The sequence below is a fragment of the Haliotis rubra genome, unplaced genomic scaffold (genome assembly GCF_003918875.1).
Source record: "Haliotis rubra isolate DU_JTF1 unplaced genomic scaffold, ASM391887v1 Scf1110, whole genome shotgun sequence".
Lineage (NCBI taxonomy): Eukaryota > Metazoa > Mollusca > Gastropoda > Lepetellida > Haliotidae > Haliotis > Haliotis rubra.
Window position 1 is genome coordinate 20471 of NW_025765016.1, and position 14411 is coordinate 34881.

General features: G+C 44.7%; 2 protein-coding genes across 2 annotated transcripts; both read right to left on the minus strand.

Annotated features, from left to right (window-relative positions):
* Positions 1–977: 977 nt before the first annotated feature.
* LOC124288442 (collagen alpha-1(XII) chain-like) lies at positions 978–7826 on the minus strand. Its single transcript, XM_046724963.1, has 5 exons — positions 7421–7826; positions 5395–5534; positions 4125–4380; positions 3632–3724; positions 978–1741 (listed from the first exon to the last, which is right to left on the minus strand). The coding sequence occupies exons 1-5, from the start codon at positions 7824–7826 to the stop codon at positions 1146–1148; spliced, it is 1491 nt and encodes a 496-aa protein (XP_046580919.1). The 3' UTR covers positions 978–1145.
* Positions 7827–9816: 1990 nt separating this feature from the next.
* LOC124288453 lies at positions 9817–13342 on the minus strand. Its single transcript, XM_046724973.1, has 3 exons — positions 12939–13342; positions 11054–11339; positions 9817–10013 (listed from the first exon to the last, which is right to left on the minus strand). The coding sequence occupies exons 1-3, from the start codon at positions 13176–13178 to the stop codon at positions 9817–9819; spliced, it is 723 nt and encodes a 240-aa protein (XP_046580929.1). The 5' UTR covers positions 13179–13342.
* Between the last annotated feature and the right edge of the window lie 1069 nt (positions 13343–14411).

A 14411-nucleotide genomic window follows, 5' to 3' on the forward strand; every position in this document is an offset into this window, starting at 1 on the left:
GATGGGATGTGTTCTGGTGTGTTGTGTTGGGGTATGTGTTGGGATGTGTTGAGATGGGATGTGTTCTGGTGTGTGTTGGGATGTTTGTTGGGATGTGTGTTGGGATGTGTTGAGATGGGATGTGTTCTGGTGTGTGTTTTGGGGTGTGTGTTGGGATGTGTTGAGATGGGATGTGTTCTGGTGTGTGTGTTGGGATATGTTTGTTGGGATGTGTTCAGATGGGATGTGTTCTGGTGTGTGTTTTGGGGTGTGTGTTGGGATGTGTGTTGGGATGTGTTGAGATGGGATGTGTTCTGGTGTGTGTGTTGGGATGTGTTGGGATGTGTGTTGGGATGTGTTCTGGTGTGTGTTGGGATGTGTGTTGGGATGTGTTGAGATGGGATGTGTTCTGGTGTGTGTGTTGGAATGTGTTGAGATGGGTTGTGTTGAGATGGGATGTGTTCTGGTGTGTGCTGGGTTGTGTGTGTTCGTGTGTGTGTGCTGATATGTGTTTTTTTGTGCTGGTGTGTGTTTTGATGTGTTGGGGTGTGTGTGTCTTGGTGTGTGCTTGTGTGTGTTTTGGTGTGTGTTGGTGTTTGTTTTGGGTGTGTTTTGGTGTGTGTTTTGGGATGTTTTTGGTGTGTTTGTGTGTTTTCGTGTGTGTGTGTTTGGTGTGTTTGTTGGTGTGTGTTGGTGTGAGTGTTGAGATGTGTGTTGGTGTGTGTGTTGGTGTGTGTTGGTGTGTGTTTTGGTGTGAGTGTTGAGATGTGTGTTGGTGTGTGTGTTGGTGGTGTGTGTTGGTGTGTGTGTTGAGATGTATGTTTGGGTTGTGTTTGGGCTTTTGTTAGGGCAAGTGGTTATATGTTGTTTGAGAGAGCTGTGCCCCAGCCACAAACCACATGTGTTGTTGTAATATGAATCAACAAACAACACTGTTCTTTACGTCCTTTTGTCTGCGGCAGCCACAGTCCAGGCAATAAAACAACAACGTTAGTAGCGATAGTGGCATGGTGTATTTAAGGTTAATTACAACGGATAAAATGTTGAACAAATATCACCAATACAAGATGTCGTCATGTTGTAGGATGTTCTGACGATGTGACGATGTTTCTGCTATGAGGCCAAGTTTGCTGGTATTTCTGTTGTCTTTCCGTGTGCTACTGCCATTACCAGCCGCATGTCTTCAAAACATCATCCCACCGGGTACCCATCCCACATGACTTGATGGCGTACGAGGCGAAGGAAGTACACTGAAGGAACTTTTTGGGATCGGAGTGGGCGTGCAGGGAGCCAACACGTGCGGTCTTACATGGATTCTCAGCAACCTTGACTTTCACAGGGTCGGAGGCGACGTCTGCGCAGTTCTGAATGTCATCATTGTAGACGGTCCCGTTGCCACATGGTCTGACGAAAGCGACGCTCAGCAAACTGCACTGGATGTACAGTGCCTTGTTCGTAGGGTGGGGGAAGTGCATTTTGCTGGGAACCAGCATGTCGTTACAGATGTAGTCGAGGTTGGGGTCGGCGTAGATAACGGTGTCGGCGAGGGAGAACACTGGAGCGTTGTTACAAGTGTTAGATCTACTGTTAAATATCCCATCGCTGGGACAGTTTGTGATGTACATGTTTCCTCTGATGTCACAGACGATGAACTTGGTGGCGTCGGTGGGATGAGGCTGGAAGCCGTTGCTCGCCGTGGTGACGTCGCTGATGCAGGGGTTGGAGATGATAGGTTCCTGGAGGTCCACGGTGCTGGTGGTTGCTGAAGTACAAGCACTGACGTAGTTAACATGTAGATATTGTATATGTTTATGTATATACGTATGGGGCGATATCAATCACAGAACCCTAACTCTGAACGTAACCTGTATGAATTTCTTCTGGCCTTTTGTTCTGGGGGTTTGCAGCTAGTGGCAGTAACAGAACCATCCATTCATTATCACACAATGTCCTAACATGAAGGACGCAAAGAGTATTGCATGAGTCACTTCACCGAGCGTGACCATCTTAAGTCTGTCCCATCCCGGGGTGAGTGTAGCGCCCTGGGTTCTACATCATGTCAATGTTACCATAATTGCGTTAAAGTTCGAGAATTTAAACTTAATGAATTGGCACATGTGTATCTAAGCGACCTCCAGTGCTGGGGAATAGTATGACGTCAGCACGCTCCGTACATGACAACATTATCATCCTTTCTTCATTCACTAAATTACCTCATATGAACACAGGGTTCGTGTTAGCCTATATTGGGCCGACTCTTAGTGCGTGTTGTTTTTGTTTGTTTTTGTTTGTTTTTTCTCTCTTGGAGCGACAGATGTCTATGCATGAAGTCATCAGCTGCTGAGTTGTACATCACCGCGACATGGAAACCTTCCACACGTGCAATGTCAGAAGATACGGAACGTCTCTCGCGAATCCTGCCAATACCTGGTGTAAAAGACATGCCGAATACTCTCGACCATCCCCCATTAATGGCATCTAAAGTATCTTTTAAATAGTGTCTGATGTCTAAAGCAATTTATGTCTAACGTCCCTCGTGAACATTATCTCATGTCTCTCGTCTCGTGAATATTGTCTGAAGCCTCTTCTGAGTTATGTCTAAAGCTCCATCTGAATTACGTCTTAAGCCTCTTCTGACTTATGTCTAAAGTTCCATCTGACTTACGTCTGAAGCCTCTTCTGACTTATGTCTAAAGTTCCATCTGACTTACGTCTTAAGCCTCTTCTGAGTTATGTCAAAAGCTTGACCTGAATTATGTCTAAAGCCCCTTCTGACTTATGTCTAAAGCTTGCTATGAGCCCCTTCTGTTATGTCTAAAGCTTGACCTGAGCTATGTCTAAAGCCCCTTCTGAGTTATGTCTAAAGCTTGACCTGAACTATGTCTAAAACTTGACCTGAGCTATGTATAAAGCCCCTTCTGAGTTATGTCTAAAGCTTGACCTGAACTATGTCTAAAGCCCCTTCTGAGTGATGTCTAAAGCTTGACCTGAACTATGTCTAAAGCCCCTTCTGAGTTATGTCTAAAGCTTGACCTGAACTATGTCTAAAGCCCTTTCTGAGTTATGTCTGAAGCTGAGTTAAGTCTAAAGCCCCTTCTGAGTTATGTCTAAAACTTGACCTGAACTATATCTAAGGCCCCTTCTGAGTGATGTCTAAAGCTTGACCTGAGCTATATCTAAAGCCCCTTTAAGTTTTGTCTAAAGCTTGTCCTGAGCTATGTATAAAGCCCCTTCTGAGTTATGTCTGAAGCTTGACCTGAGCTATGTATAAAGCCCCTTCTGATTTATACCTAAATCTCCTCGTGAATACTTCCTGCTATCTATCGTGAATAATGTCCGACGTCCCTTGTGAATAATTTCTAACGCCTTATCCTGACGTCTCTCTTAATGAATATATATAGCCACTCGTAAGTAATGTCAAAAGTCCTTGTGGTCATTGTGCAGTGTCCCTAAACTCGTTGTCCAAAACAGTTTCTGGTAGGAAACATCTGATGTGCCTCATACAAGATGTCCCAAATCTCTCGTAGGTAATGTCAAACATCCCCGTGAATGATATCCAATGTCTCTCGCTAGGAGACACATAATCTATTTAGACTCGAAACTCGCAGCGCCATTCACCCAATGCTCTGAATAGCATGGCCTGAGGTCTTACGTGGACACGAGGGGACGAGGAATCCGTTGTTGACCAGGTCAGCTTCTGTGCACGTGCGTTCCCCCTCCCAAGTACGACACAGCACCTCAGCAACTGTAACCAGGTGTGACTGTTGCAGACAACTATATCATATGTGTACAAAATGGTGAACAGTATAGTATATTTCAGTAATAGTGAGTGAGTAATGAGTGAGTTTAGTTTTACGCTGCACTTATTCCAGCAATACTCCAGCTATATGACAGCGGTCTGTAGATAATCGAGTCTGGACCAGACAGTCAAGTGATCAACAGCATCGATCTACGCAAATGGTATATGATAATATGTGTCAATCAAATCAGCGAGCCTGACACCTGATCCCGTTAGTCGCCTCTTACGACAAACATGAGTTACTAAAGATCAATTCTAAGCCGGATCTTCACGAGATGTTTCAGTAATAGAAAGATTACTCTCAATGAAAACTATGGTGCTATCGCTGGAAAAACTTATGAAGTACCAGAAGTTACAGGGGCATCTTCTACACTAAGGGAGAACTTGGCATCCCGGCACTTCAAGATATCGGAGCAAGACTCCTGAAGCTTGGTGCCAATGACGGTCACAAAGAGTGGTCTCCCTTCCCTGGTAGTGTTGACCTTCATAATGGAAGGTCGCCCGTCCACCACCTGCGACGTGACGCTGTAGAACGCTGGGCCAGGGTTGGGCGTGTCATAGGAGGCGTATACATTCAGGATACCACATTCTACATCAGTTTTCTGTAACATAACGTAGGGTTGTACGCCGATGTCGGGAGATTTTCTGTCAGCCTGGCCTGACAATCTGGGTCAGGCAATCTATTAATCAGTCTAGCCGCTAATCTACCAGGCTATCTATTAGTCAGTCTAGCCGTTAATCTACCAGGCTATCTATTAGTCAGTCTAGCCGCTAATCTGATAAGCTATCTAGTGGAAGCTGGCTGAGGGGGTTAGATCGCTGTCTTTGTATGATGGTGATTAGGATTCAACCTACAAAATTATTAAAATCTGTAAAGTGTAATCCCACATATAGCATACGTTATATTTCACCACTTTCTAAGTGGCATTGTGTAATCATAATTTACCAGTCAGTTTACCAGATAATCTACCTGGGACCATGACAGATAATCGTCCAGACCCCCTGCAGGGCAATCCTATACAATCTAGCTGACAATTATCATGTTGCGTCACGCCTCAAAACCTATGCTGTAGGTAGTTATTACAGAAATATTATATTATATACTGGTCACATAAAGGAACTGCACACAGAAAATATAAATATAGGCACAACTCGTCTTTATACATAAATACAGGTGTGAACATAGCACGTAACAGAGACAATCAAACGCTCATGCACGTGCCAGGCGACGTCACGTCATTGATGGTGGCCTATCGACTTGCAATGTGTTACTGTACGTGCAGCCCGTGCAGCTGCACACAACATGTGAAACTCTGAAATGGCAGTCACTGTCGAAAGCTGTGTTGTATTCCCATTCTGAAGGAATTTTCTGTGTGCACAGTTTCCTTATGTGGCTAGTATATATTCTCTATCCGGTACAGTACGGAATACTTATACAAGTGTATCAGGACATGGAACACATAACAGTCCATTTACAATAAAGCATAAATTTACAAGAGCCTAATTTACTTATACAAGAGCTTGTGGGGGTATCTGGTGTGATCATTTATACAGCACGAATACAAAACAGTGCGGTATCAGAAGCAGAGGTAGAAGTAATCCACGGATGTACTCACAATAACTTTCTCCGTTCCCGACTGCGAGACGGAATTGTTTGGATGAAGAACGTAGGTGTTCCTCACAGGGTCAATGCTGAGGGGCGTGGTCACGGAGGAGGGCGTGTCATCATCGGACGTTGCTGATATAACTTTAGGGGCTGAAATGGATTGGCAACAGGTACGAGTTCAAGAGCTGTGTAGGTGCATCTTGATACGCCGATATATTGTGCGTACATAGTGCGTATTGTGCGTATTACTAAGCTTTGTTCATCTGCAATAGTCAGCTGTTACACATCAGTCGCACTCACACCCCAGTGTGTGACACATGCATCAAGGGTATCACGCATGTCGTCATTCATCAAGTGAGCAAACAAACATAGCGGGCGGTTGGGTAGCCCAGTGGTTCAAGCGTTTGCTCGTCACGCCGAAAACTCGGGTTCGAATCCCCACATGGCTACAATGTGTGAAGCATATTCCTGGTGTCCCCAACTGTGATATTGCTGGAGTATTGCTATAAACGGCGTAAAACCCACCTCACTCACTCATTCAGTCATTTTCGTGTTGCCAGGCACAAAGTACCAGTGCTGTTTGACGTCGGTGTTGTGTTCAGAGGGAAGACACATGTCTGTAACCGTATCTGTAACTAGGCTCCCTATCAATATATATCATGGATAGCGATAATAGTTAACCAAATATCGATCCATTATCGATAAATGTCTGAGAAGTAACTTTAAGCAAAAATGACCAAATAGTCTGACAGAAATGAATATATCGCTCTCCAGTCGTGAGCGGTGCAAGGTTTACACATGGGTTACTTACAAAACACGAACATAACTTAGAAACAACCCCTGAATTTAAACCTAATTTGCATGAGTAAATTAAAACTTTACTCTGTCATGTCATTATCGCTGACAATATTTTCATATCGATATTCATAAATAGTCTTTTTATGGACGATATTTCCGATTAACGATCTTACCTGTAACTGCCTCTACGAACCCAATGAAAGTAAACATAAGCAAGACGAAAATCATGGTTTTTCGAAGAGGTGGCCCCCTTAGATCCTATGAAACATGATGCTATAAGGGTAGCAGAAGGTAATAACGACTAAAAGCCTTACCTCTACCTGTTCAAAACGGTAAACGTGTATGGGTTTCTTCTGCTCAGACTGCCGGACAGTTCTCACGCCTTCTGAGACGGCCGGACAACGTTTTTGTGTGCCCCAAATTGTCTGACCATGCTTATGTCAACCAGATCAGGCTACCGGACAATGCTTACTTCAGACAATGCTTATGTCTACCAGATCAGGCTACCGGACAATGCTTACCTCAGACAATGCTTATGTCAACCAGATCAGGCTACCGGACAATGCTTACCTCAGACAATGCTTATGTCTACCAGATCAGGCTACCGGACAATGCTTACCTCAGACAATGCTTATGTCTACCAGATCAGGCTACCGGACGATGCTTACCTCAGACAATGCTTATGTCTTCCAGATCAGGCTACCGGACAATGCTTACCTCAGACAATGCTTATGTCTACCAGATCAGGCTACCGGACAATGCTTACCTCAGACAATGCTTATGTCAACCAGATCAGGCTACCGGACAATGCTTACTTCAGACAATGCTTATGTCAACCAGATCAGGCTACCGGACAATGCTTACCTCAGACAATGCTTATGTCAACCAGATCAGGCTACCGGACAATGCTTACCTCAGACAATGCTTATGTCAACCAGATCAGGCTACCGGACAATGCTTACCTCAGATAATGCTTATGTTAACCAGATCAGGCTACCGGACAATGCTTACCTCAGACAATGCTTATGTCAACCAGATCAGGCTACCGGACAATGCTTACCTCAGACAATGCTTATGTCTCCCTTATCTAAGTACCAGGTAACGCTTACGTTCACCTGCTCAAACAGTCAAAAAATTCCAACGTGTACCTGTTCAGACTGTCAGCAACCCTATATCCATCTGCTCAGAAAGTAAGACAATGATAAAGTCTTCCTGCTCAGACTCCTGACACCGCTTACCTGTACACGACCGCTTCTTGATGTCATACACCAGGTGGTCGATCTCCCCGAAGCTGTTGAGTTTGTAGAAATGGGTGCAACTGGGTTGACTGGCGACGTTGTTGAGTTCCTCCTCGTTAACACTGCCTACCCCAACGGTGAACATGATCACACCTTTGTCTTTGGCCTTCTGAGCGGCAGCAACGGTCGCAGGACGATCGCCTGAAGCACCATCGGTCAGCAGGACGGTCACTCTCTTCGCGTTAGCACGGGCGCCTTCACTGGCCGTGAATATTGATGACGTCACAACATCAATAGCGGCCGCTGTGTTTGTGGTCTGTCCGGTCTTCTGGATTCTGGCAATGGCGCTGCTCAGGGAGGCCAAGTCCGAGTGCCTGTGTGTCCATACAAACAGTACTAGATGCATCTCGGCTACAAGTCTCTAATGCTTAATCTACAGATAGTACACAAGTCTATAATGCGCTCTGTGGTGGTATTGACAGATCGTATAGTGACTGACTGACTGAGTTTGGTTTTACGCCGCTTTTAGCAATATTCCAGCAACATCACGGCGGGGACACCAGAAATGGGCTTTACACATTGTACCCATGTGGGGATTCGAACCGTGACGGGTCTTCTGCGTTAACCACGAGGCCACGCCCCAGATCGTATACAACCTATGGTCGTACTGACAGATCTAGGCTACCCAAGTTTGTAAGGTGTTCTATGGTCGGACTGACAGATCGTATACAAGTCTGTAAGGTGTTCTATGGTCGTACTGACAGATAATACATTATTTCAAAGTTTTGTCAATCATCTTATAATAATTTATCAATTGTTTCAAACTGTTATATTAATATTCTTTTAGTGCAAATGTTCCTTAGCAAGATTTTTAATGTCGCCACTATAGCTCAAAGTCTTAAATATATTTGACATATGTGTGGGTCTTCTTTTGGTCTTAAGTCTTCAATGTTAACCGTGCAAAGAAAATTTCCTTCGGGATAATAAAGCATTTTGTTATGTTATCCTATCTTATCTTAAGTCTGTCAGGTGTTCTGTGGTCGTACTGACAGATCGTATACAAGTCTGTAAGACGTTCTGTGGTCGTACTGACAGATCGTATACAAGTCTGTAAGACGTTCTGTGGTCGTACTGACAGATCGTATACAAGTCTGTAAGACGTTCTGTGGTCGTACTGACAGATTTATACAAGTCTGTAAGACGTTCTGTGGTCGTACTGACAGATCGTTTACATGTCTGTAAGACGTTCTGTGGTCGTATGACAGATCGTATACAAGTCTGTAAGACGTTCTGTGGTCGTACTGACAGATCGTATACAAGTCTGTAAGACGTTCTGTGGTCGTATGACAGATCGCATACAAGTCTGTAAGACGTTCTGTGGTCGTATGACAGATCGTATACAAGTCTGTAAGACGTTCTGTGGTCGTACTGACAGATCGTATACAAGTATGTCAGTGATTGTGCCACATTTCGCGTATACTCACTGATACGGTGATACTAACGAAATTAATAATTACCAATACCTGGGTGTTACCAATACCTGGGTCTTAACAATACCTGGGTAATAACAATACCTAGGTTATAACAATACCTGGGTGTTAACAATACCTGGGTAATAACAACACCTGGGTAATAATAATACGTGGTTGTTAACAATACCTGTTCAGGTGGATAACGTCACCAACATGGCTGCTGAACTCGACAACGGCCAGCTGAACGCCCTGTTTAGAGAAGTCTGTAAGACGTTCTGTGGTCGTACTGACAGATCGTATACAAGTCTATAAGACGTTCTGTGGTCGTACTGACAGATCGTATACAAGTCTGTAAGACGTTCTGTGGTCGTATGACAGATCGTATACAAGTCTGTAAGACGTTCTGTGGTCGTACTGACAGATCGTATACAAGTCTGTAAGACGTTCTGTGGTCGTACTGACAGATCGTTTACATGTCTGTAAGACGTTCTGTGGTCGTATGACAGATCGTATACAAGTCTGTAAGACGTTCTGTGGTCGTACTGACAGATCGTATTCAAGTCTGTAAGACGTTCTGTGGTCGTATGACAGATCGTATGCAAGTCTGTAAGACGTTCTGTGGTCGTATGACAGATCGTATGTCAGTGATTGTGCCACATTTCGCGTATACTCACTGATACGGTGATACTAACGAAATTAATAATTACCAATACCTGGGTGTTACCAATACCTGGGTTTTACCAATACCTGGGTGTTACCAATACCTGGGTAATAACAATACCTGGGTAATAACAATACCTGGGTGTTAACAATACCTGGGTAATAACAATACCTGGGTCTTAACAATACCTGGGTAATAACAATACCTGGGTGTTAACAATACCTGGGTAATAACAATACCTGGGTAATAACAATACGTGGTTGTTAACAATACCTGTTCAGGTGGATAACGTCACCAACATGGCTGCTGAACTCGACAACGGCGAGCTGAACGCCCTGTTTAGAGATGTTGAAGTCACGTGCAATGTTGATGACAAAGCCCTTCACCCGTTCAAACTCATCTTGGTGAATACTTCCCGACCCGTCCAGGATAAAGGCGAGATCCAGCTCGGAGGAACAACCTAGGATACAGTCATATATGGTGGGACTCTCAATATATTTGCTGTGGGGAACAACCTAATTTGTTATCATATATGGTGGAGCTGTCAATATATTTGCTGTGGGGAACAACCTAATTTGTCATCATATATGGTGGAGCTGTCAATATATTTGCTGTGGGGAACAACCTAATTTGTTATCATATATGGTGGAGCTGTCAATATATTTTGCTGAGGGGAACTAATTTGTCATCATATATGGTGGAGCTGTCAAAAAATGATTATATACTCCATGGAGCTTGGATCCATATGGGCTATACACTCGCTGAGGTTACTATTCAACACTCACGTATATATTTGATCGGAGCACCTTCAGAATACAGCATTCCTAAGCCGTTACGGAAATGAACGGAAAGAGTCGAATAGATCAGTGATAATTACGAAGGTTGCGGGTAGATTTCGTGATTTAATTCTACGGACAACTGACTAATGTTCCCGATGCCATTTGGCATACTCGTCCCATTCCGTAATCTACAAGATCCCGTGTGGTGGGAAATGAGCCGGGCGAACTGAAAACAGCGGCTGTTGACGTCAGGCGTCAGACGTCGAATTCACGGTATGTATGAATGCCGTGCAATTATGAATATTATAGGGTGATATTGTGACAGAACAGTGTCGTAGGGAACACTACAAGGATACTGTGGATCGCATGAGCATGTCTGGTCAGACCATGAGGATGAGTTAGCATTCGATTCATTGCTGAACAAGTGTAGCGTGTAAAGTGGCTTGAATGCAAGTTCCAGGACAGTTTCCATTAGCCCACGTGTCAAACCATTTCATCGTGTACTTTCGACTTTTGTGTAGTAAAAAAAGTATTAGAAATGCGAAAGGGAAAAACACAGCAACAAATAATGAACATGTATTACACCGGACATATTCGATTAGGTCCCTAACCCTAACCCTGGCGTCCAATAACTCGCTAAGGTTACTCGGCGACACTCTCGTACATATCTTATCTGCTGTGAAGCTTGGATCCAAATGGATTATACTCTCTGGAAACTCACCCAATTCTCTGATCTGCTGCGCGGCGATGATGTATTTGTTCATGTACGCCCCCCTTCTGTAGGCTGTGGACCAGAACTGGGCTTGTGATACCGTGTCAGCGGGTAGGAACGAGAGGTTTTGTGAGAGTATGAAAAGAACGGCGCCCAGTCCAGAGTACAGCGGCTTCCTGAGATCGCTCCACCAGACACGTGTCCAGTCAAAACCAAAGGATGACTTGATGACAGCGCAGGTGTTCCGGATTGGTTGTGCGCAGGCGGAAGTATTGGCAAACATGTCATAGTCCACCTGAAAAGTAAAAGCAGCACTTGGAAAAATGGACAAAGGACGTTGCAGATTCCATTGTCTATTCCAGGCTGGAATAGGTGCACACTGCTGTCAAACAGCTGCACTGTCTAGTCCAGACTGGGTTAGTTACACACTGCTGTCAAACAGCTGCACTGTCTAGTCCAGACTGGCTTACACACTGCTGTCACACAGCTGCACTATCTAGTCCAGACTGGGTTAGTTACACACTGCTGTCAAACAGCTGCACTGTCTGCACTGTCTAGTCCAGACTGGGTTAGTTACACACTGCTGTCAAACACTGCTGTCTAGTCTAGACTGGGTTAGTACAGCTGCACTGTCTAGTCTAGACTGGGTTAGTTACACACTGCTGTCAAACAGCTGCACTGTCTAGTCTAGACTGGGTTAGTTACACACTGCTGTCAAACAGCTGCACTGTCTAGTCCAGACTGGGTTAGTTACACACTGCTGTCAAACAGCTGCACTGTCTAGTCTAGACTGGGTTAGTTACACACTGCTGTCAAACAGCTGCACTGTCTAGTCTAGACTGGGTTAGTTACACACACACTGCTGTCAAACAGCTCAAACAGCTTCACTGTCTAGTCTAGACTCTAGGTTAGTTACACACTGCTGTCAAACAGCAGCACTGCACTGACTGGGTTAGTTACACAGTCTGCACTGACTAGACTGGGTTAGTTACACACTGCTGTCAAACAGCTGCACTGTCTAGTCTAGACTGGGTTAGTTACACACTGCTGTCAAACAGCTGCACTGTCTAGTCTAGACTGGGTTAGTTACACACTGCTGTCAAACAGCTGCACTGTCTAGTCTAGACTGGGTTAGTTACACACTGCTGTCAAACAGCTGCACTGTCTGTCTAGTGGGTTAGTTACAGACTGGGTTACAGCACACTGCTAGTCAGAACAGCTGCACTGCTGTCAAACAGCTGCAGTCTAGTCTAGACTGGGTTAGTTACACACTGCTGTCAAACAGCTGCACTGTCTAGTACAGACTGGGTTAGTTACACACTGCTGTCAAACAGCTGCACTGTCTAGTCTAGACTGGGTTAGTTACACACTGCTGTCAAACAGCTGCACTGTCTAGTCCAGACTGGGTTAGTTACACACTGCTGTCAAACAGCTGCACTGTCTAGTCTAGACTGGGTTAGTTACACACTGCTGTCAAACAGCTGCACTGTCTAGTCTAGACTGGGTTAGTTACACACTGCTGTCAAACAGCTGCACTGTCTAGTCTAGACTGGGTTAGTTACACACTGCTGTCAAACAGCTGCACTGTCTAGTCCAGACTGGGTTAGTTACACACTGCTGTCAAACAGCTGCACTGTCTAGTCTAGACTGGGTTAGTTACACACTGCTGTCAAACAGCTGCACTGTCTAGTACAGACTGGGTTAGTTACACACTGCTGTAAAACAGCTGCACTGTCTAGTCTAGACTGGGTTAGTTACACACTGCTGTCAAACAGCTGCACTGTCTAGTCTAGACTGGGTTAGTTACACACTGCTGAAAAACAGCTGCACTGTCAAGTCTAGACTGGGTAACTCGCTGTTATTGTATGTCTCCTTGTGGAGTATACAACCATACCTTCCATATTCCACCGTGGTAGCCGTCGCTGTAGGTCTCGGCAGCCTCGCCATCTTGACTCTCCACAAACGCCAGACGCCGAAGTAAAAATCGGTCATCCGTGAATATACACTGAGCTCTTATCCGGTCTATCACAGCCTCCACCACTTCCTGCCCAGAAGCGTCCTCGGTCAGTGTCAAGTCTTTCCCCTCGACAGCGGCCAACACCACCAATATCAACACCGACGTCAGCAGCGGCATATCAACAGAGTTCAGGTGTGTCGAGATCTCAGTGTTCGTTCTTCAGGAATACGCTGATTGAGTCGTTGACGTGTCGAGAGTCAAGGTGTTGTTGAATCCTTCTAGTTTTGGTCTTCTGGAGTACACCACAACAGGTGCCCGCTACCTTGTTCAGAACAACTGGACTGCTGTGGTTTCTCAAATCTCGTTTCGCAACCCACACTCACACACAGAGAAACATATCATGTCTAATCTTATATACGTTATAGACAGGATGCTAGGAGTGGGTCAGTGTGATCTGATGAAGGCACTACGATTGTTTGATGGGTTAAAGTGTGACAATAAGTATGATTGTATACATTGTCTCCATTGCTTTATCACGTGATCATCTTTTCACGTCCAGGGCGAGGCTGCCACGGTAATGGTGACAGGGTGTGGCAGGACGTGACTTAGTCGGATGGCTACAATATTGTCTCCTGTGGAGGGGATGCTGCACTGGAGAATTGTCAACAAAATGGCCACCCGCACACAATGGCCATCAGTTCTCGCTCACGTGTGAAGCAGCGGGAATCACGCACCGACCGCTGTGATTTATATTTGCGTTTGTACAAATACAAAATCGTTCTTAGAGAAATAACGAACTTGAATTTAGATAAGATTAATCAACAAGCGAATTCACGAGGTGGTAAATTGATTGAAAATGTTGGCGCATGACTTGGACTGCTTGCCCATGCCTCTACAGCAGGTTAATAGGTACAGAGACTATGGGACATTTGGTATAATACCGACAAACACACAACAGAAGGAAACGGTGTCTACTTATGTGATATGAATGAAAATGAATTTTATCGATCTTGTTTTACACAATCAGTAGCTTTGTGTAGAATAAACCACACATCAAATCAATGAAAAGAAACCAGGCGTTTTAGTGACCGAACAAGCACAACCAGTTGGAAGTGAGTTTAGTTTTACGCCGCTTTTATAAATATTCCAGCAATATCACGGCGGGGGAAACCTGAAATGGGCTTCACACATTGTGCCCATGTTGGTCCTCGGCGTGACGAGCGAAAGCCTTACCCACCAGGCTACCCCCCACGTGGATTGCGTACAACCAAAGTAATTGTGAATTGTGACTGCAAAACAGGAGGTATTTAGAGCTTTGATTTATTGCAGTGTTATCTAGTGTATAAAAAATGCTGCAATTCTAGTGTTTCCATTGCGATACAAGTTCATAACATTGTATTTTTAGAATTT